The following is an 18,871-nucleotide window of genomic DNA, read 5'->3' as shown; positions in this document are numbered from 1 at the left end:
TGTTTCAACCTGATTGCGCGTGGCTGAAAGTAGACATTCTGTTTTGTCGGAATTAGATTTCTGCTGACGCCGGGTGGTCTTCATCATGCGCTTGGGCGTTGTGATACGTGTGCAACAATGCAGTGGTTGCAGACATTTGCATACGGGTACGCGGACATTGCTACACAGGAATGCCGTAATCAATTTCTATGGATGAGTTAGGGGTATAAAAAACTGGGAATAAAGAGAAAAAACTTCCGTGCTCAACCCAACCCTAGTCTTGTAGTTGTATGATTTCTAGATGCTCGATCAGTAAGTCGGTTTCCGGAATTAGTAAATGCAAAATCAACTCACCTGTCAAAAACTCTTCGAAGCTGACCGTTATATAACCGTCCCGATCATCGTCATACCGCTTGAACACATCCGTCATCCGACGCAAGCTAATGCATGCCTGGACGAACAGATCAAAACTCATGCCCAGCTTAGCTGGACCCATCATCGCAGATGCATTCCTCTGCCGGCCCTTGCTCTCGAATGTCGTAAACAAAACCGTCACGAATGGTTGACTCAACCGATACCCAAATGCGACCAGCGACTTCTCAAACTCCTGCAAACTGATGCGCCCGCTGCGATCTTCGTCGAACCGGTCGAACAGCTCCCGCCATGCCGCTAGATACCGCCACAATGACACAAACTCGTCGAACGAGATGGTTCCGCTGCCATTCCGGTCGAACATGCGGATCATCATCTTGACAGTCTTTGGATGAAATGAGGTGTAGTCGCCATTGACCAGAGCGGAGCCCAGCTCCAGCTCCGTCAGCGCGCCCGAGTGGGAGACATTGGCCGCCCGGAACAGTGGAAACAGCTGCTGCGGGTCATCACTGGTGACGGACAAGGGAGGGGGATGCGGCGATTGTGGTGGACGCGACACCGGTGGGGGGCGATTCCGAACCGGGTGCGCTGGTGGTGGTCCGAAGCCGTAGTTTTGCGGCGGGGGAGAGGGATGGAGAGTGTGTGAGGGACGGTATTGGCTCGGAGGTGCGCTGACTGGTGGGCGCCCGTTGTGTGCTGGATGCAGGGAATGTGACGATGCTGACGAGACCGGGACTCGCGGGGGAACACCGCTAGAAGAGGAGTGTGGTATGACTGGGCGAGCGGCTTTTGGCTGAGCTGGATGCGATGGCCCTGTTTGCATAGCACCAATCATCTGGGCGACCTGTAATCTCGTTTCAAGTCCAGCGATCAGTCGCGCGGTTCTTGCTATACAAACTCCGGTAAGCGTGGGATGAGGGACGTACCTGCTCCGGTTCTGCGTGTCTGTAAACTCCCAATCCCAGTCAGCAATTCACCCCATTTTCCCTGTCAGTCGGAATTCGAGTTGATTTCACTTACGCCGGGAGCGCATCGGGGTTATAAGATTTGTTGTATGCCATGACGCCGGCTTAAGATCGTTTCTTTTAAGTTTGACGTAACGGTGCGGCGACAAGACGACGGAAGTTGAATAGAAGCAGCCCCTAGGAAAAGAGAACAAAGAAGTAACCAAGCAGAAGAGGACAAGTCTTGAGATATTCGTGCCAAAAGCACACAAAACAGAAACAAGGCCGTAAGGAGTTCGTTCAGGAGAGAGAGAAGAAAGAGCGTTTGTTCGTTCGTCGTCGGAGCGGAGCCGTGGGGCAAGTAGCTGCTGCCAAGAGAAGAGGTCGCTTTTTATTTAACTGTGCGAGCTGGCTGAGATTGACATGGTGTATGAAGTGTACGCAGTGTTTTATATAGACAGAAGAGAGAAGATATAAAGTATCACATAGTGAGACCCAGTGACTTTGTACGGCCCACCGGTTCATGGGCGGAGCGGAGGTTCTTTACTCGGTATACAACCCCTGCATTCGGAACAACTATATAGGGTACCACTCTAGCTACTATCTACACACATTGGGTATCAATTGGGCTCTCCAACAATTTCCTCTACTTCTCCTGCTTGTTCAACCAGAACCTGTAATATCTCTCTCCACGCCTTCTCCTGGAATTGCCACCCCTCCATCCCGGTCGTCAACGCGTTCGATTCACTGCGATGCGTTAGCTTGCATTAGCTCGACAAAATATAAAGAAGACAAACATACTCGAGATAACCATCACTGCGCCAACATCGTCCATGCGATTCCGCACCCTGGTATGTCGCACTGACCAACGATCGGCTGCCTTGTTCGCTCGTTCGAGCAAACAGCTTGAACTCGAGCCATATCATTGATTGTTCGTGGAACCGGTTGTATTGGCGTCCTAGAGACGATGCGCAGAAGCCCGGACTCACGGTGTTGACTATCACTGGAAGAGTCCCGTTCTCATGTCGCACTCGATCCGCAGCTCTCTTCAACATGTATTCTAGAAGAAGTTTGGAGATGGCGTATTGCATGGGCCCGGAGAAATTGCTTCGGTCGTTCACATGCTCTAGAAGACTGCCGTCTGTCCGGAGATGCGTAGGACGAACCCGGCAAAACAGCTGACTAGACACAACCGTCAAATGCGCCGGGTGCGATATACTCGAGCTATCACGCAGCTTGGGAAGCAGCAGAATTGCCAACAGCGCAGTAGACAGCGTATTGACCTGCAAGGTCTCCTCCCATCCCTCGGGAGAGACTGTATAATCCCGATTCCACAGCCCGGCATTCAGCACAGCGACATCCAACTGACTCAGTTCCGTGTCGACACGGTCCGCAAAACTCTTGATACTCTGGAAGCTGCTCATCTCGAGCTCCCAGATTCGAATCACGTCTGGTCTGTTTGTGCGCTTCTCAAGTTCCGTCTTGACTGCATCGCCGCGTTGCACATTGCGACACCCGATGATCAAAGTTTCCACGCCTTGATTGAGGAATTTAATGGCTGCTTCATATCCAAGACCGGAAGTAGCACCCGTCAAAAGGATTGTCTTTCTGGCAAAGGATACATCTGTGGGATCCTTTGGGGGACTATATTGTGACCGGAGAAGGCGGAACAGGCCTGTCATGATTGAGATGAATGTAGAGAGTAAACCGAGCATTCGTTTTGCCAGGAACACATTCACTCGGGAAATTTGATGATGCCAAAAGTCAATCTCTGGATAAAATCGTGTTTGTATATTTCCGTCAAGATAATTGCCTATGATGCAAAGTTTGGATGGGCCGTATTCGTATGATCTGATATAGGTTAACCTCGCCGCCTCCTCTATACTCCCTAATAATAGATCAATACTTACAAGGCTAATGAAGAATAGATGCCATATTCGAATGATCAAGAGGAATCAAAGATTGCGCAAGACAAACAGCGCTGACGATGTACGATGACACGGGAACAAACAATGCAAACAAGAGGCGTGCCCAATGGATCTCGGCTGTCAACCATCACGATCATTCCTCTTTGAGCTAAGTAAGTGCTTGACTCAAGGTCATACACTCAATTACTGAGGAGGTCCAGTTTTACTTGAGATAGTTGACCATGGCAGCTGAAATAGAGGAGAAGCATACGACAATAGAAGGCCGGACATGGCGAAATTACTTTCCAAATGGAGATCTTTGGGTATTTGGTTATGGGTAAGTGGCACATATACATAAGAGCGAAATGTCCCGAGCTCATGAATAAATACCATATGGACAAGGTATACTGAGAAATGTTACAGGAGTTTGATCTGGAAGCCACCACCGCACTATGGTATGTTGTACTCTATCTCAACATGGAACGGCATGGTCTCCTTGAATTGGAGGCTAGATTGCTGATGTTGAGCAGACCAGAGAGTGCCGGGGTATATCAGCGGCTACGTGCGACGCTTCTGGCAGGTTGGTTCATCTTTGGTTCAAAGTAGTTAATTGGTGGATGCTGATTACGCTTTGTCCTTACTAGGCTAGGTATGCGGTGCTTGAATACTTACATTGTCCATCAATCAATGCTAAGACGAAAACAGTACGGACCATCGCGGAACCACAGAAAACCCCGGGCGGGTTGTAACCGTGATTGAACGAGAATTCTGGGAAACACTAGACGACCCGGTAAGCCCCCAACTCAAATCCAAGAAGTAGATACCAACGTAAACAGCTCGCACACCTCGAAGTCCCTTCTTCATTATCCAAAGCCGCCGTCTGGGGCGCAGCATACCACATCCCAGCGTCTCACGCTGAAGAGGTCCATGATTACCTCGACGACCGTGAGATAGATGGCTACACAGTCCACTACACGCCCTTTTATCCGACACCGACCGCCACTACATCTAAGGCTGATACACCGACTACACCAATCACTTGTATGGTGTATATCGGTTTGCCCACTAACCCGCAGTTCCTGCGTGAGCCGGCTCGTCGCGAGCCACAGGATGTCGCGGAGGTGATCAGTGGCAGTTGCGGACAGAGTGGGAGAAATGCGGAGTACTTGTATTTGCTTGAGAAGGCACTGGATGGACTGGGACTGGGGAGCGCAGACGTGCATGTGACGGATTTGGTGGGCCGTGTGAAGGCAATTGAGAAGGAGGCGGCAAAGGCTGACGAGGAAGAAGCCGAGAAGGATCTGACGAGGTCGCTTTCTATCTCTGATGCTGAGGCGCATGAAGACTTCCCCAGGACCGAGTGATTTGGCTGACACCTGGACGCTATACATACGAAGCAGAATCTACGCTGAATGAGAGCATGACAATTCATATCATTATATTACCTCAAAGAGATATACAAGCGCGATCCAGTCATTAATAACAAATTTCGTTGCCATATCCATCTGATTCTGTTCCGCGTTCCTTTTAAGCGCCCAGCGAGACCGTGTTTGCAACACTTTCATAGCATCGTTTAGTAGTAACCTCCGCCTGGGAATTGTCAGCACCTGCTCAATGAACAAGAATTTTCCAGCAAAGTAAAATAAAACGCACCGTATCCGCCAGAGTAATCTCCTTCACCTCCACGGCTGTTGTAACCGCCACGACCGTTGTAACCACCTCCGTTGCCGCGGGGAGCCCTCTCGGCCGCCTTGTCGACACGAATGGTACGACCGTCGAACCTATGAACGTTAATATCCTCCAGATCCCACACTCACTCAAATAAAATATTATAATAACGTACTCTTGGTTGTTCAAGTTCTGCTGCGCGATGTCCGCCTCCTGCTCAGAAGCGAAACGGACGAAACCGAATCCACGGCTGCGGCCGGAGTCACGGTCCTTGACGACAATCTACAGATAGTTAGTAAAATAAGGTAAGCACGAACACGAGGAGTAAAATGATGGGGACACTGACAGCGTCTTCGACGACACCAAATTGCTCGAAACCCGCGCGGAGGGATTCGTCCGTGGTGTGCCAGGACAGGCCGCTATTGTGTGTCAGTTTGGAATTTTCAGAGAGTCGAGACTGGATATGCAGACCCGACGAAAAGTTTGGCCATTTTTGTTGTGTAGAGAATGGTGATTATTGAGGAGAGAGTATGTTGAAGGTGGATGGAGAAAGTTGAAAGTGGGTGGTGAGAGGAAGAAAGAAAGAGGAGGGGAGGGAAAAAAAAAAAGAAATGAAATGATACGAAAAACCAGGATGTCCCAATTGGACAGAAATGTGTGACGGTCAGATTCTGGTGATTTTCTTCCAATTATCGTGTTTTATTGTATAGCAATCAACTTGGACTTGTATTTGACTTGTATTGGACATATTTATTGGATGTTGTTCACTTTCATATAATAATCATGATTACCCCTCCATGCCCCGTCTATAACAGTCCTGATTAGTGACATTCATCGGTATTCGTGGGTAATTTCAGAGTAAAGTAGACTCCAGGTGAATGTTTGACTATCTCCCGAGGCGGATAAGCGATTGCCCTCACTGAATTATACTAAATACCACCCAAAACATCATCGTGACCTATTAAGCACTATTGAGGATGCCTGCCGTTAGTATACAGGCAGCTGCCTTCCAGCGCACCTCCCCCATTAACCATTCGACAACCATCTATCAAGCACACTCGTTCAACCCTCTTCTATTGAATTACTATATATTTCCCTCGTTGAACTCACAAATATCGCGATCCAATGAACCAAGACAGCTCTTCTTTCATCCGAAAATGGTTGCAAGACGTCGAAGAAGGACGCTCGACTCGCATAGTCAATGGAACAAGTATTCACCCTACCAGCATATCATACCAATAGCTCTTGCTTACAAGACGGACAAACAGACAACATGCTCTTCTCCCCACGCAGTCCATTTGCGCGCCTGAGTGAAGGCCACGGAGCGCAGATATTCCGTCGTTCCTTTCGAACACAGCAACAATCTTCCGTGTCTTTACACCAGAGAACTCCTTTGAGCGAAATCGCCAACCCTAAACAAGAGACGCATAGATATGAGCGCAAGCCTCGACGCAAGACCAGAGATGATCGTTACGAGTACAAGGGGCATGACCATCGCGTGGATTCAGAGCGCTCGAAGAAACAGAAGAAGACAGCCAAACAGAGCCGGAGACATACCCTCAATCGTGATTTCCATGCGCCCAACGTGTCTCAGATACGGTTGACTGTATGTGCAGATTATCAAACCTTGAGGCTGCTACTGACTCTGTTATAGCTCGCTTCTCGTCCGAAAATGGGGATATTTGGCAAAGGACGGACGTCATCGCCTATCAAATCTCGCGAGTGTAAGACTTCCTTATCTCTGGATTTACTGCCTAATCTACAACTGTCTAGTACCCGACCTTACTTTCTCAGAGATGAATTTCCTGTCGAGAAGATCACGATCGAACCCGAACGGACTGCTAGTAGAGCAACAGGGCGAAACTAACGGAGCTGCGCGGAGAGAACACGACTCACAAGCACAGATCCCTCAGTACTTCTCTAACGACTATCCTGACGAACACGATGTCATTGATGAGACGGTATATCCTTCCGCGCAAGACCCAGATCAACCCGAACCCGCTGCTATGGCTACGGAAGCTCATGGCAGCTGTACCATGAGACCTGCAGACCTCAGTCCAAAGCTATCACGCAGCGCTACGCCGTACACCTGGTATGAAAGCGATCGTAGGGAACATGAACGACGGGCCTCATCTAAAAATTGCACAAAAGGCATCCTATGCGTCGACTTGAATCACCAACACATTAGCGACGAAGAGAAAGCAAACAGAAGATACTGGGATCTCGATGAGCTGAAGTTAATCTTGGTGATACGCCAGCAAGTACGGAATAGATCTAGGGCAAACAAAGAGCCAGAGGCCTGTGATCACTTGAAGCGGAGGCACCAGCCAGACGAGGTGGACGACGAGCCCAGAAGCCCTAAGAAGGCAAAGTTATCCAATGCCATTGCTTCTATCCAAAAACCGCTCTCCTCTCCTGCTTCGTCCAGCACGGAGCGTGATACTCCATCACACGGACACCCAAAACCAGGTACATACACTCCAGAACGACAAACGAGCCGCGATATAGATCACCATGAGCTGGAACTTACTCCAAAGCAAGTGTGCTTCTCAAATTATTGCTCAATGAGTCAAAATTGCAACCGGGCCATCGCTCCACACCAGAACCCACACCCAAAAAGGAATGTCGACAGTGCAGGCTCCGACGAGATAGACCTAGACGCTGAATTCAACAGCATAGTTAGCATCTGTTCCAGAGAGACGGCGTACGGCAAAAATGAAGATGTGATTATGAAGGATTTTGATGCGGTATACGACTCAATTGTTTTGGACGACAAAGACCCAGCACATGGAGATCTTTCACGAATACCAAGCAACCAGAGCTACTTCGTTCCCATCCAAGACGGTTCGACGCCACTTCCAGATAGCATCGATGATGGTTGGAATCTGTCTTTGCCTTCTGGAATTACCAACCACAGTTCAAGCAATAATTTCTTGGCCGCCTGCACGCATTGTCAACCGCACAACATCAACGAAGGCGTGCAGGCCTCAAATAATTCTAAATACGACACATGGAACGGGTTCTCACAGCCCATAATGTTTGCTGTTGGCATGGGGGCTGCAGCATTCGGGACATCGACCGGGTTTTGTTGGCGACAGAACAAACTGTATTGATTTATTTAGGCCTGCAAATGCATATTTCTGAATGAGGTACCGCAGTTTGGGACGATTGGAGTTGGAGATAATCATTTATGTGTTATGTTTTGATGCAGCGATATTAGTCTAATATAGTTTTCCTGATTAGAGACTGTTCATTCACCGAGAACATCTGCAAGTACATCATAGATGCCAGGACTACTCCATATTCCATCTTGACTTAGTACACGCCTTACGCCATCAATGATAGTGAATGGACTCCCCAGATACATTTGGGACGATTCGTACTTCACCTCCCTGTCTTCGCTCACTTACCACATCAACATTTACATCCATAACCAGTATTGAAGCATCACAGATGATTTTACTGCTCACAAGCTGGTATCACAGCTACATACAGAGCATCTCTATCCACAGAGAAAAGAACCAAGTGTTCAAAATGGTTGTAAGCCAACCTATTCGTTACTACCAGCGCATTTTATACCAACCCTCCCAGTGGACAGGTGCAATAATAAGGCCCTACTGTCTCAGACACCGATAGAAACAATGCATGGTTTGGTTCGTACACTGATTCATGCAAACCGCGAAATCCAGCAATAGCGAGACAGTGCTCTTCGGCAACAAAGAGGGCCTAGGCACACTGAGTGAAACACTTGAAAAGTTTACCCAGATACTGGGAAGCAATAGCACCTTGGCGTTTCGAGAGGATCGCGATAATCCCGAGACCTCTACTAGAAGACAGCGGAAAAACTTGGCGATCTAAGTTCCGGTGCACTGTCACAAAGGCAGACCGTGACACACCAATCGCCTTAGATGTTGTGGCCATGTGCAAAAGACGTCCAAGTTAGTGAGAGGCCCAGCTCTGTTATTTCTCCATATTTTAAGTACTGGGTTGTTAGAACTGGACGGGATGATTTCGCACACGGAGGTACAGTGGGACCAAGCATCCGGCTTGAAGATGATAATGAATAAAGTAAGAAGCCTACAAACTATGACTTTTCAAGCTGTACCTTGAGGAACAATTACGGCCCAGCTGTTCTCTAGGAATTTTCGATGTTTACACTGATATTACACATTCGCACAAGTATCAAGGCCTTTCCAGAATGCCTAGGAAGACAGGGCTGTGATAGAATCAGGTTACATAGGGCGCAGAAAAGCAAAAGTTGACGAAGGCAAGTATTATTCTGGTGCATCGCCCCTTTCTCTTCTTGCTCCTGTGGTTCATTATTAATATCAACTTGCTGTACTGGGAGCCCTGGTCATATTACCAGGAATTCTGCTTAAGACGCCGGAAAGCAATCGCATGTGGCCTCCCACAAAGGACTATGATAGTCCCGACCCGATTGAGAGAACATGTTAAGGACTTTCTTCACATAAGGGCCCATAACAGAGGTAGATTGAAGAGAGTGACGGAATTACCAGACAGAGCCTCAGGAACAAGTGTTCCTGAAATTTTGCGTCCCTGCGGCAAGAAGGCAGAGTTAAGAAGAGGGAAACGACAGCTGAATGCAATACATTCGTACATGGATGGCGATCATGGACGGATCGGAAACCGATCATGGTAGAAGTAATTATGTATTGAGATCCTTGGCATCCAACCAATGCCATGTCTAGACATAATGAGGCTTTTCCAGAAAGGGTATGTTGGGAATGACTGTGCATGATAGAAACACGTTATACTGGGCGCAGAAAGGCAAGAAATTGACAAAGACAACTGATTTGCATGAGCAGACGGTGCATTGCTCTTTTCTTCCTCTTGTGGCCCATTTTAACACTAGCCTGTTGCACGGGTGGCTGAAACAAATGATTGCGGAATACTTTCAAGTGCATGATAGCCTGGTTTCTCTCGAAAGACCATATGGATTCTCCCAAACCTTTTTTCGGTTTCCATATCCCGATTACATCTTAGAGAAACCACGTAACAAGCCACCGGATCAGCATATTGTGTAGCTTATACGAAGCCATATCTTATGTGCATATCGTAGTAGGGCAGAGTTTGTACGTGCAGTACCTTAAAATCCTACAGGGGAAAGAAATGACTCAGAACCTGCATGCATCGACCGAATAACACGTGGGGGTCTTAGATCAGAATGCGACTCGAGCCCCGTCGATTACGGAGTATGAACCGAGTCCTCTGTATGGGATACTACAAGTATGAACTCCAGCAGTACTAGTAAATGAGTGGTCGATCAGCTGACGATTTACATTGAAAAGCCATATTTAGCAGGTATGTAACCTGCACGTAGCCTGATCAGGAAGGCGACAGGAGGCTCATCTTCAAATCCTGACCCTGTAATGTGATTGTCATTATTATTATTATTCAAACAAAGAGAAAAAGTCAGAAGGCTGCGTGGAATTAGTCGGCAGGACACCTCTGCGGCGCACTATGCATGCCCCTTTTCTCTGCATCTTCCTGCAGACACTTCAATTAACGCACAGGGCCGTTCAGCCGACACATGACCATTAACTGGGGCACGTCGGCTATCTCTGGTCCCTAATTTGCAGTTTTGGCAGCAGGGATTGGCGCCCGGCTGGGCGGCTGGGCGGTTTGGTGGTTTGTGTGGTATACGACAGGTGTCGAGTCTTGTTCCAGCCTTGTTTGGCGGTACGAGGGAGTCGTGTCGATCATCTATGTACCGAAGGTTCTGTGCATAGTTTACCTGCGGAGTACCGGATGAAGGATTGGACTACCGTGTCCTTATGTCTTTAGTTAACTAGGAAGTGCATTATAGTTCATATGGCGGAAATTAATGGATCGACAGGTGTCAATCAAGAACGTGTTTGTTCGGTGATATCAGTCTTGGCACTGTCGTTATTCTGTCCTACCTACTTGTAGAGAGTAGACAAGCACGACATCCTAAGCCCACGCTGATCAGGCTGTGTCCACGGAGCTACGGCTATAATCGGAGATCTTAACGAACTGAAGTGAAGAATCAACACGAGCACACTGATAACAACTTGGTCTCTGCACGTAATGACTGCGCACTGCTCTCGACATGAAAGATCGTTTCAGACCTGCAGCATGGATCCCTCGTGCCCTGCTGATCTTGACTAGAACGGTACGGGACTCGAGCTGATTGGATAGTCAAGAGCAAATGATGGCTGAGGATCCCCAGTCAACCGCGTGGCAGTCCATGTTCCTGGTCCGGGGGAGAAAGTATGATGACGAGAATAGTAGTGAAATACTGGAGTCGAGGTCATCTACTCCATGCACTGGCCAGTATACGGTGAAATGTATGCTTGAAAAGTATGCCTTGCGGTAATCATGCCTGTCAGATGTGGTTTTGAAACCAGCGCGACTGAGCTGGTCGGGCCTTCCTTTCCGTGTTCTCGGTCGTCCCTCCCATATAAAGGGCGTATCTGACTGGACAAAGGCATTGACACCTCGTTGCCGGGATCCTTTCAGTTTTGTTTTATGTCGTGTGTGCAGTTCGAGTCTGAATATTCCCTTCTGTGTTGCCAGATTCATGTAAAAGCAACGTCGACGTCTTGCGTTTCCAGCTTGTTGACTTTTCGCAGATCGATTGAATAGACGACTCCTCGAGGGCACCTCTCAAAATGAAGCCAGCCAGAGGCAGTACGCATCGTTTGACCGAGTCCAGCCTGGAACAATATGGCCAGCTCCTGCAACGGGTATGCTGATTCAATCTTTGCTGGAACATAGCATATCTAACTCCAATTGGCAGGAGCTCAACACCAGAACAGTCTCATGGGCCGAGAAAGTCATCAAAGACGAACAAATCCATCAATTCTACTCACAATCCCACCTCAGAGGTCTCGAACATCGGCATCCGCAAGACCCCATCCGTGACATTCACCTCGCTGCCACTAGTGTGTCGACATCAGACTCATCACTCACAAGCCTCAAGCTCTTCGAATCGCAGCAGGGGATGTGCCTCGAAGACCCGTTGGAACGTTTCCTAACGCCGGTCGGATTGGACCACCGCACTCGACCTGCGTTAAGAGAGATGGAGTTCTCGCTTGGGTGTATGGATGAAAAGGAGCAAAGGCAGCAAATAGCTCAGCAGAGAGCTGATGCGGTGGTAAAGAGCAAGGTCAGGGAGCGGACCGTGGACAGTCGACGAAGTTGATGAAGGGTAGGGTCACATGATATTCACGGGACAAGATAGCATTCGTGTTCAGGGGATACAGGCGTTTACTAGAGGTTTTCATGCTTCGTGATGTTGTTCTGATGCAAAATGTTCAATTGGGTATATAGACAGCTTGTCTCAAGTTGAGTTTTTCACCTGCTGCTGCAAATCGATATTCTCCTGACACTTCTTTCTTCCGCACTTAGCTTGGTGATACACTTGAACACCGACTGTTGAACCGGCTTCAAACGCTCCCTGCCCCAATGACCTAGCTGTGGTTCAAATCCCCACCTTCAAAATAACCAAGACGCGCCCAAACGCCAGCAACGTTGAAGTCCAAACATGGTGAAGTATTTAACTGGGTATAGCGAATGATGATATATGGACAGAATCGCGGAAAGGTAGATGCTCGGATGGCGAACTATGGTACGATTTGCGTATTGGATATGCGAGTCGAATATCCTAGAGCGCAGCCATGGCACCGGTTCCCTTAAAGGAAGCTTGGTTGTTCACGACGACTTCGACGGGGTACTTCCATTGCATGAATCTAGTCCAGCCTGTGCAGCGAAGAACCGGTTAGCATCCTTGCGATTATGACGACCCGAGAAACAGAACACATACTCCAGTAAGCGCACTTTCTCCCCAAGTACTTCCCCACAAACGGCACAAGAACCATCGACAAGAGCAATTCCAGCTGTTCAATGCTCTCTCTCCATTCCTCTTCTGCATCCGAGTAATCATCCGAAAGTGCATCCAGATCCGAACTCGAGGTCGATTCTGAGGGCAGAGAGGCAACTTCATCGTCCGAGCCGTACGAGTATTTATCAACCGATGACACCATATAGCCAGATGCCGCGAGAGACGGGTTGGAGGCGACGGGTTCGGCGGCCATGATGGAGTGATTTCCGGAATGCACGAACGAGGGGGCGGGGTACGACGGGGAGATAAGAGAACTGAAATAAGTCAAGCAGTGGCCTGCCTACCGCTTGAACGATATTTGAAGCATCCGCTGAGGGTTGAAACCCGGACTGATACCGACGACACTGTGGTGGTAGACCAATTACTCTCTCCGTACTCTAATTAGTTATTAGTATGTCGACGTTGATGTCAGGAGGGTCACGTGTCGTATGGTAATCGGGTGACGATACGCTTGACTCAGAAGTCACGTGCTCAAGGGCGAGTGACTGGGTCGCCTTCGAAATGCCAAAAACGGTTCAACTCACACGGTTCAGGAGATTCTTTGCTGGGAGTGCTATATAACACCGTGTTGTTATTGTGAGTTCAACTGTGAGTTGATATTGTACCACAGCAGAAACCAAATCATAAATACACCATGGCGGAGGCTGTACGTATTTACCGATGGTCCCCTCCCACATTTTCTTAACGCGAGCCTTCACAATTCAGACCCCTCGGGCATTACCACGTTGCCACGCATTCCCCATTTATTCCTGACTACCTTGGTTTTGCGCTTATAGCAGACTATTATTTTCACCCTCTTATTTTCTAACCCCTAACAGGTCGAACAGAAGCAACGCAAGTCGGTCGCTTTCAGCGAAGGTTCAGTCATCATGGATACGAACGGCGAAGTCACAGAAGCCCCCAAGGCTGTTGAGAAGCCTGTCGAGGAGAAGCCTACCGGTACGTCCGTCCCACCCTGAAACACTCTGGCGCAGCAAGAGTTCTAATGGTTATCGGAATCTATACAGGCGCGGACCAGCAAGTCGACGAAGTCACCGAAATGTTCAAGGGCTTGTCCAAGAAGAAGAAGTCGAAGAAGCCCAAGGACGCAGACGAGGGCGAGGAAGCCGCAGCTACCCCCGACGGCGAGTTCGACCCCGGGCTGAAGAAAAAGAAGAAGAAGACCACCAAGAAGGCCGACACGGGTGATTTCGAAGCCAAGCTGGCCGAGGCCAACGTCGCGGAGCAAGGCGCGGAGAAGAAGGAGGACGAGATCCCCGAGGGCGACCTCGAAGCTGGCACCGGTATCTGGGCCCACGAATCGACGCAAGCCATCCCCTACTCGCTCCTCGTCAACCGTTTCTTTTCCCTCATCCAGAGCCACCACCCCGACTTGCTCTCCAGCGGTACCAAGTCGTACAAGATCCCGCCGCCTCAGTGTCTGCGTGAAGGTAACCGTCGTACCATTTTCGCCAACATCGCCGATATCTGCAAGCGTATGAAGCGTTCGGACGACCACGTTATGCAGTTTTTGTTCGCCGAATTGGGTACCAGCGGAAGTGTCGACGGTGCTAGACGTCTGGTTATCAAGGGTCGTTTCCAGCAGAAGCAGATTGAGCATGTCCTCAGAAGATATATCGGTATGCAATTCTTTCTCCCGTTCCATTTCCTTCTTACTAAGTGATACAGTTGAATACGTTACCTGCAAAACCTGCCGCAGCCCCGACACCGAGCTCAACAAGGGTGAGAACCGTCTGTACTTCGTCACCTGCAACTCGTGCGGTTCTCGTCGTTCCGTCGCCGCCATCAAGACTGGATTCCGTGGACAGGTCGGTCGCAGAAAGCGTCAGGGTTAAACAGTTTGCTCAGTGGATATTTTGCTGGATGGTGGTTATTTCCATATTCTCATTTGGTTGTTACTTTTCTTTTTATTTCCCTGTCGTATAAAGATTTCTCTTGCTTCTTGTTTATCTACTATGATGATGATGATGATGAGGGGAAAATTTCATGGTTTAGATGATGATAGTTTGACGGTCTGAAAAGCAAATAGCCAAAAATTTAAACGATTTGAAGACACTTACCCATCGGTTTGTGGACTTCGTAGCGGTCTTCCATCTCCAAATAGAGTTCTTGACGGGGTATCCAAAGACCCAAGCTAACATGGGCATAAACCAAAGGATTCCTATTACTGTACTATGTAACAACGAGGGGGAAACGCCAAAATGGTCAAATCAAAGGAGGTATCAGAAAAAGCAGAATCAGACAAAAAGAGAAAAGAAAAAGGAGGGTATATATATCCTGGTAATCCAGCCAGGGAGAAAGAAATAGAATATGGCGGAGTGTGGCATCCAAGAAACAGAAGATGTATTTCACCGGTTGGCCTTCTTCAAGTGGGCCGCAACGTCCTGGATCTTGCGAGTCTGGTAATATACCGTGCCTGGCCCCGTGAACTTGCAAGCAAGACCCTCGCGAGAACTGATTCCGGAAATGATACCGCCGGAAGCCACACGCTCGATCTTGTACTGGCAATTCCAGGCTACCAGGTAGCCATTGTCGATTGTAAACGTTTTACCAGCTTCGATCTGTATACAATTAGCATACCGATCCGCATGAATTTGCATAAACTGTGTAGGACACGGCAGAATACCTTTTTCTCAATGACTGCTCCGAGACCCTGTACAAAGAGGGGCCCCCAACCACTAAACGTATAAACGAACAAGCCTTCACCAGAGAACACAGCTTGGGTAAGATTTTGCGTTTGGTAGTCACTCTCGACTGCGTGCGTCGCGGCGAGGAAAGAGTCTCTTCCGACCTTCCATTCGGCAGTGAGTGGTATATCATCATCAGTGACGGGTTGTCGGACAGTATTGACTTGGATCACCCCTATACTACCAAGGGAGGATGGTGCAAGTAACACATCCCCTTTCCCAGTGAATTTTGATTTGCCGAATCCACTCCTCGTGAGAAGCTTCATCCATGAAAAGGAGAGCTGGCCTCTCAAGGTGATACCGGGATCCTTAGCTACCATTGCCCCTGTTGTTCGAATTGATTAGCATTGGAGCTTGGAACCAAAATGTAACGGCATACCGGGTTTCGCAATCAATGGGACAGATCCGCCCAGCGACACAGTCAAGATTGAACCGCTATCATTGTTGGAGGCGAGGTAAGAGCCACCATTATATTCACCGGGGATGTCTCTAAGAGTATACCCTTCCTCGAGTTTCTTGGAAATTCCCCGGGATTGTTCCAATCCCTCAACATGCGGTTTCAGTTGTTCTTCAACCGCTTTTCTCACTCTCTCCTTCAGTTGCTCATCCATTAAATCGTCTTTGTCTTTGCGAAAGTTTTGCAATTGCGTCGTGGCATCATGGTCGACTTGGGCGGGTGCTTGCTGTTGGACACCATTGTTTTTCTCGTCCCAGGGTTGATCGGTCGATGTTACAGCGGTAGGCTGTCCGTATTGTGAGTATGCTTGCTGTTGGGGTGGCTGTTGATAGCTGAAGACGGAAGGGGGGTTTGAAGGAGGTGGCTGGAAGGGGTAATTCTCTGCAATAAAACATGAGTCTCCGTCCATCATTGGGGGATGTCCATTATCTGGCTTCTATCAAGAACATACTCAGCTCAAAGGCAGCTGGAGATATACATGTTAGTTATGGTGGTAGCGATTGATCGGAGGAATGAACGTACCAACATGAGCCTGGTCAGCATACGGTTGGTAAGCCACTTGCTGAGCCATGGTAATAAGATATTCGCAACGAATGATAATAGTGAGCTTCTGTCCGATCAAGACAGTATATATTTGTTCAATCACGGCTCCGCGTCGCGTTCGGGTGTCGTCTCTCCAAGAGCAGGAGAGAAAACGGCAGAAGCGATCAATTTTAAACCCATCCTGGGAGCTCAAGTGCTGAGGAGACACGAAAGGATCGACTGTGACGAAAGTTGATGAGGTGCATTGATTCGACGCTTGGTGCTCTCCTCGGCGCTTAGAGGACCTTCTTCAGCGCATGTGCGGAGATGCTCATTGGCTGCCTCCCGATGTGCTCACAAAAATACCCTGTTCGTCACAACAAGTCGCACAATAATAGAAATCTAACTCGGGACACGCTCTCATGCATTATGCCGGAAGAAGTTTTGAACATATCGAGGTCTGAATCTGGTGGTGGTGGATGTTGCGTTGCTATATTTGTATTCGGTGACATCCTGCAGGGTTGGACTTTGTACTGTACAAAGGTTTCCCCGGTAGTAGTGTTCTTCCAAGATAGCCTTCCTTTCTTCAACCGTGGATTCGTCGCAGTCGCAGAGTATCCCGAAGACTGTTTTGTTCTCGTTGTCCCGCAAATAAATGTTGGCTCCTCTTTCGAGTAACAGACGCAGCACGTTTGGTGACGGTTCACACGCTGCTATTATCAAGGATGTCCTACCACTACGACTCTTGACATCAATATCCACCCCGTGATCGAGTAGAAACTCAACAATATGGGGACTGTCTCTCTGAGCAGCGCATGTGAGTGGTGTCATGCCCGATGCAAATGTCTTAATCGAAGCACCCTTCCCAAGAGAAATGAAGCGGATTTGCAATCATCTCTTTCGCATGCTAGGTGAAAGGCTGTGTTGCCATGTCTGTCTGTACGTTCGATATCGGCCCCATGTTCTCAAAACACTGCCATGACTTCCGCGTTTCGAGCCATCAAGAAGACCGGTTCGTAGCCGACCCGTTTTTGGCAGGCATTAAGCTTGTCACCGTGTGCGAGAACCATTGCTGTCGCGTCTTTGTCATCAAGAGACACAACATTCATGAGTGCCATCCTGGCGCCTGGATTTTCAGCATCGTTAATATCGAGTCCATGGCGGCATAGGGTTTCGATTGCTGAATCGGATCCGCTCCGGGCCGCATACTCAAAATGTAATCGCGGCCACCGCGCACCTTAACTTGCAGACTTCGGCCCACTGTACCATCAGCCAATGGCGAAGGGAGGCTAACCCGTTCAGGTTGACCAAGGCCAAACACTGGAGATCCTGCTCCCTAGAAAGGTCATATTTAGAGAAATGGGATGGACGAGCCTCGGGAAAAATGGTTAGCCATGAGAATAATGCTGACATGACTTGTTCCAAGTCTCTTTCGGACATGTCTGCGTCGTTCGTATAGTTGAAGTAGGCATTAGCCCCCAATCTCTCCAGGGCTGCTCTCTTCGACAAATCCCGTCTACTGAAAAGATGCCATGCAACACATCCCACCTGCATGGAAAACTGTTTCCACCACTGACGTTCTTTCCGGGAATCCATCCATCCCGCGTTGCGAAGTCTGTCCAAAGGCTGATTCAGCTTACTGAAGTAATCGGATCGACTATCAGCCTGAAGGATCTGATAGGTTTCATGGTATCCGTGTTTCTCGGCGTCAGGATTATCGTGAACTACTACCTAGTGGCAGAGCTGGCCTAGTTCGAAAGCTGAATATTCGAATTCTGACCCTTCGCATCGCTTACAGAGGCAACGGACCATAGAAAATGCATCTGACCATTTCTCTTTCATAACCAAACCGTCAATTTGTTGAAGCACAGCAGGAGGGTCTGCTGCTAAATCCAGTAAAGGATGCCGTCGTCTAAGAACAGGCATAATGTACAAAAGGGCGTCTTCTCTCGATCCTAGATGTTCAGTCTGAAAGCATTGGACCAGCTCATTGAGGCAATGACTGGAAGCAAGGTGTCCATGTGGCCCGGAAAGTACCTGTGCCTGGTCTGAGAAATGCCGGCCCTCGAGAATATTGTTGAGGAAATGTATGTAAATATCTTGTGCAGCCATTATCTCCAGCCCATTCTTGGTCTTGACGACAAGTATATTCATGTCTTCCAGATGTGAGTCCGAGTAAAACCCAAATAGTTGCCGGGAAGAAGATATCACGCTGGACGAAATAATTTCCGCCCGTGTTTCGCAAAATATCTATTTGCGAGATTAGAGGTCGGCCTCTTCGGCCCTATCTTCCTCCTCATGAAGCCCAACCAGCCGGCCAAGCTCTGGCTGGAGCTAGCTTTTGTTGGATCTAACAATGACCATGTCCATAAACCTAATATTGCTTCAAGTTCGCCGATGTCGACTGTCCATTATAACTTATTTTCAGTGTAATCTGCTCCAGGGAAGTG

The 18,871-nt window shown here is 48.6% G+C and overlaps 9 protein-coding genes across 9 annotated transcripts; 4 read left to right on the top strand and 5 right to left on the bottom strand.

Annotated features, from left to right (window-relative positions):
• Positions 1 to 253: 253 nt before the first annotated feature.
• ACHE_70071S (uncharacterized protein) lies at positions 254 to 1,384 on the bottom strand (the record flags this gene model as incomplete). The annotated part of the gene is made up of 4 exons (XM_043282363.1): positions 254 to 276; positions 334 to 1,195; positions 1,278 to 1,303; positions 1,372 to 1,384. 4 exons carry the CDS (start codon positions 1,382 to 1,384, stop codon positions 254 to 256), a joined length of 924 nt encoding a protein of 307 aa, XP_043139750.1.
• A 531-nt stretch (positions 1,385 to 1,915) lies between these two features.
• ACHE_70070S (putative short-chain dehydrogenase/reductase family protein) lies at positions 1,916 to 2,977 on the bottom strand (the record flags this gene model as incomplete). The annotated part of the gene is made up of 2 exons (XM_043282362.1): positions 1,916 to 2,042; positions 2,097 to 2,977. The coding sequence occupies 2 exons, from the start codon at positions 2,975 to 2,977 to the stop codon at positions 1,916 to 1,918; spliced, it is 1,008 nt and encodes a 335-aa protein (XP_043139749.1).
• A 352-nt stretch (positions 2,978 to 3,329) lies between these two features.
• Positions 3,330 to 4,566, top strand: ACHE_70069A (gamma-glutamylcyclotransferase; the record flags this gene model as incomplete). Its single annotated transcript, XM_043282361.1, has 7 exons — positions 3,330 to 3,375; positions 3,452 to 3,539; positions 3,626 to 3,657; positions 3,733 to 3,786; positions 3,852 to 3,858; positions 3,908 to 3,992; positions 4,039 to 4,566. The coding sequence occupies 7 exons, from the start codon at positions 3,330 to 3,332 to the stop codon at positions 4,564 to 4,566; spliced, it is 840 nt and encodes a 279-aa protein (XP_043139748.1).
• Positions 4,567 to 4,775: 209 nt separating this feature from the next.
• ACHE_70068S (RNA recognition motif domain-containing protein) lies at positions 4,776 to 5,361 on the bottom strand (the record flags this gene model as incomplete). The annotated part of the gene is made up of 5 exons (XM_043282360.1): positions 4,776 to 4,792; positions 4,856 to 4,983; positions 5,046 to 5,152; positions 5,217 to 5,289; positions 5,342 to 5,361. 5 exons carry the CDS (start codon positions 5,359 to 5,361, stop codon positions 4,776 to 4,778), a joined length of 345 nt encoding a protein of 114 aa, XP_043139747.1.
• A 782-nt stretch (positions 5,362 to 6,143) lies between these two features.
• Positions 6,144 to 7,983, top strand: ACHE_70067A (uncharacterized protein; the record flags this gene model as incomplete). Its single annotated transcript, XM_043282359.1, has 3 exons — positions 6,144 to 6,476; positions 6,525 to 6,594; positions 6,644 to 7,983. 3 exons carry the CDS (start codon positions 6,144 to 6,146, stop codon positions 7,981 to 7,983), a joined length of 1,743 nt encoding a protein of 580 aa, XP_043139746.1.
• A 3,540-nt stretch (positions 7,984 to 11,523) lies between these two features.
• On the top strand, positions 11,524 to 12,056 carry ACHE_70066A (uncharacterized protein; the record flags this gene model as incomplete). The annotated part of the gene is made up of 2 exons (XM_043282358.1): positions 11,524 to 11,598; positions 11,652 to 12,056. 2 exons carry the CDS (start codon positions 11,524 to 11,526, stop codon positions 12,054 to 12,056), a joined length of 480 nt encoding a protein of 159 aa, XP_043139745.1.
• A 462-nt stretch (positions 12,057 to 12,518) lies between these two features.
• Positions 12,519 to 12,948, bottom strand: ACHE_70065S (uncharacterized protein; the record flags this gene model as incomplete). Its single annotated transcript, XM_043282357.1, has 2 exons — positions 12,519 to 12,613; positions 12,678 to 12,948. 2 exons carry the CDS (start codon positions 12,946 to 12,948, stop codon positions 12,519 to 12,521), a joined length of 366 nt encoding a protein of 121 aa, XP_043139744.1.
• Positions 12,949 to 13,389: 441 nt separating this feature from the next.
• Positions 13,390 to 14,590, top strand: ACHE_70064A (translation initiation factor eIF2 subunit beta; the record flags this gene model as incomplete). The annotated part of the gene is made up of 4 exons (XM_043282356.1): positions 13,390 to 13,401; positions 13,574 to 13,694; positions 13,763 to 14,374; positions 14,424 to 14,590. 4 exons carry the CDS (start codon positions 13,390 to 13,392, stop codon positions 14,588 to 14,590), a joined length of 912 nt encoding a protein of 303 aa, XP_043139743.1.
• Positions 14,591 to 15,103: 513 nt separating this feature from the next.
• On the bottom strand, positions 15,104 to 16,470 carry ACHE_70063S (AIM24 family protein; the record flags this gene model as incomplete). Its single annotated transcript, XM_043282355.1, has 5 exons — positions 15,104 to 15,316; positions 15,382 to 15,767; positions 15,822 to 16,280; positions 16,351 to 16,365; positions 16,422 to 16,470. The coding sequence occupies 5 exons, from the start codon at positions 16,468 to 16,470 to the stop codon at positions 15,104 to 15,106; spliced, it is 1,122 nt and encodes a 373-aa protein (XP_043139742.1).
• Positions 16,471 to 18,871: the final 2,401 nt, after the last annotated feature.

Source organism: Aspergillus chevalieri, chromosome 7, assembly GCF_016861735.1.
Source record: "Aspergillus chevalieri M1 DNA, chromosome 7, nearly complete sequence".
Lineage (NCBI taxonomy): Eukaryota > Fungi > Ascomycota > Eurotiomycetes > Eurotiales > Aspergillaceae > Aspergillus > Aspergillus chevalieri.
The sequence above is the reverse complement of the archived record's forward strand: the minus strand, read 5'-3'. Positions and strand labels throughout refer to the sequence as shown.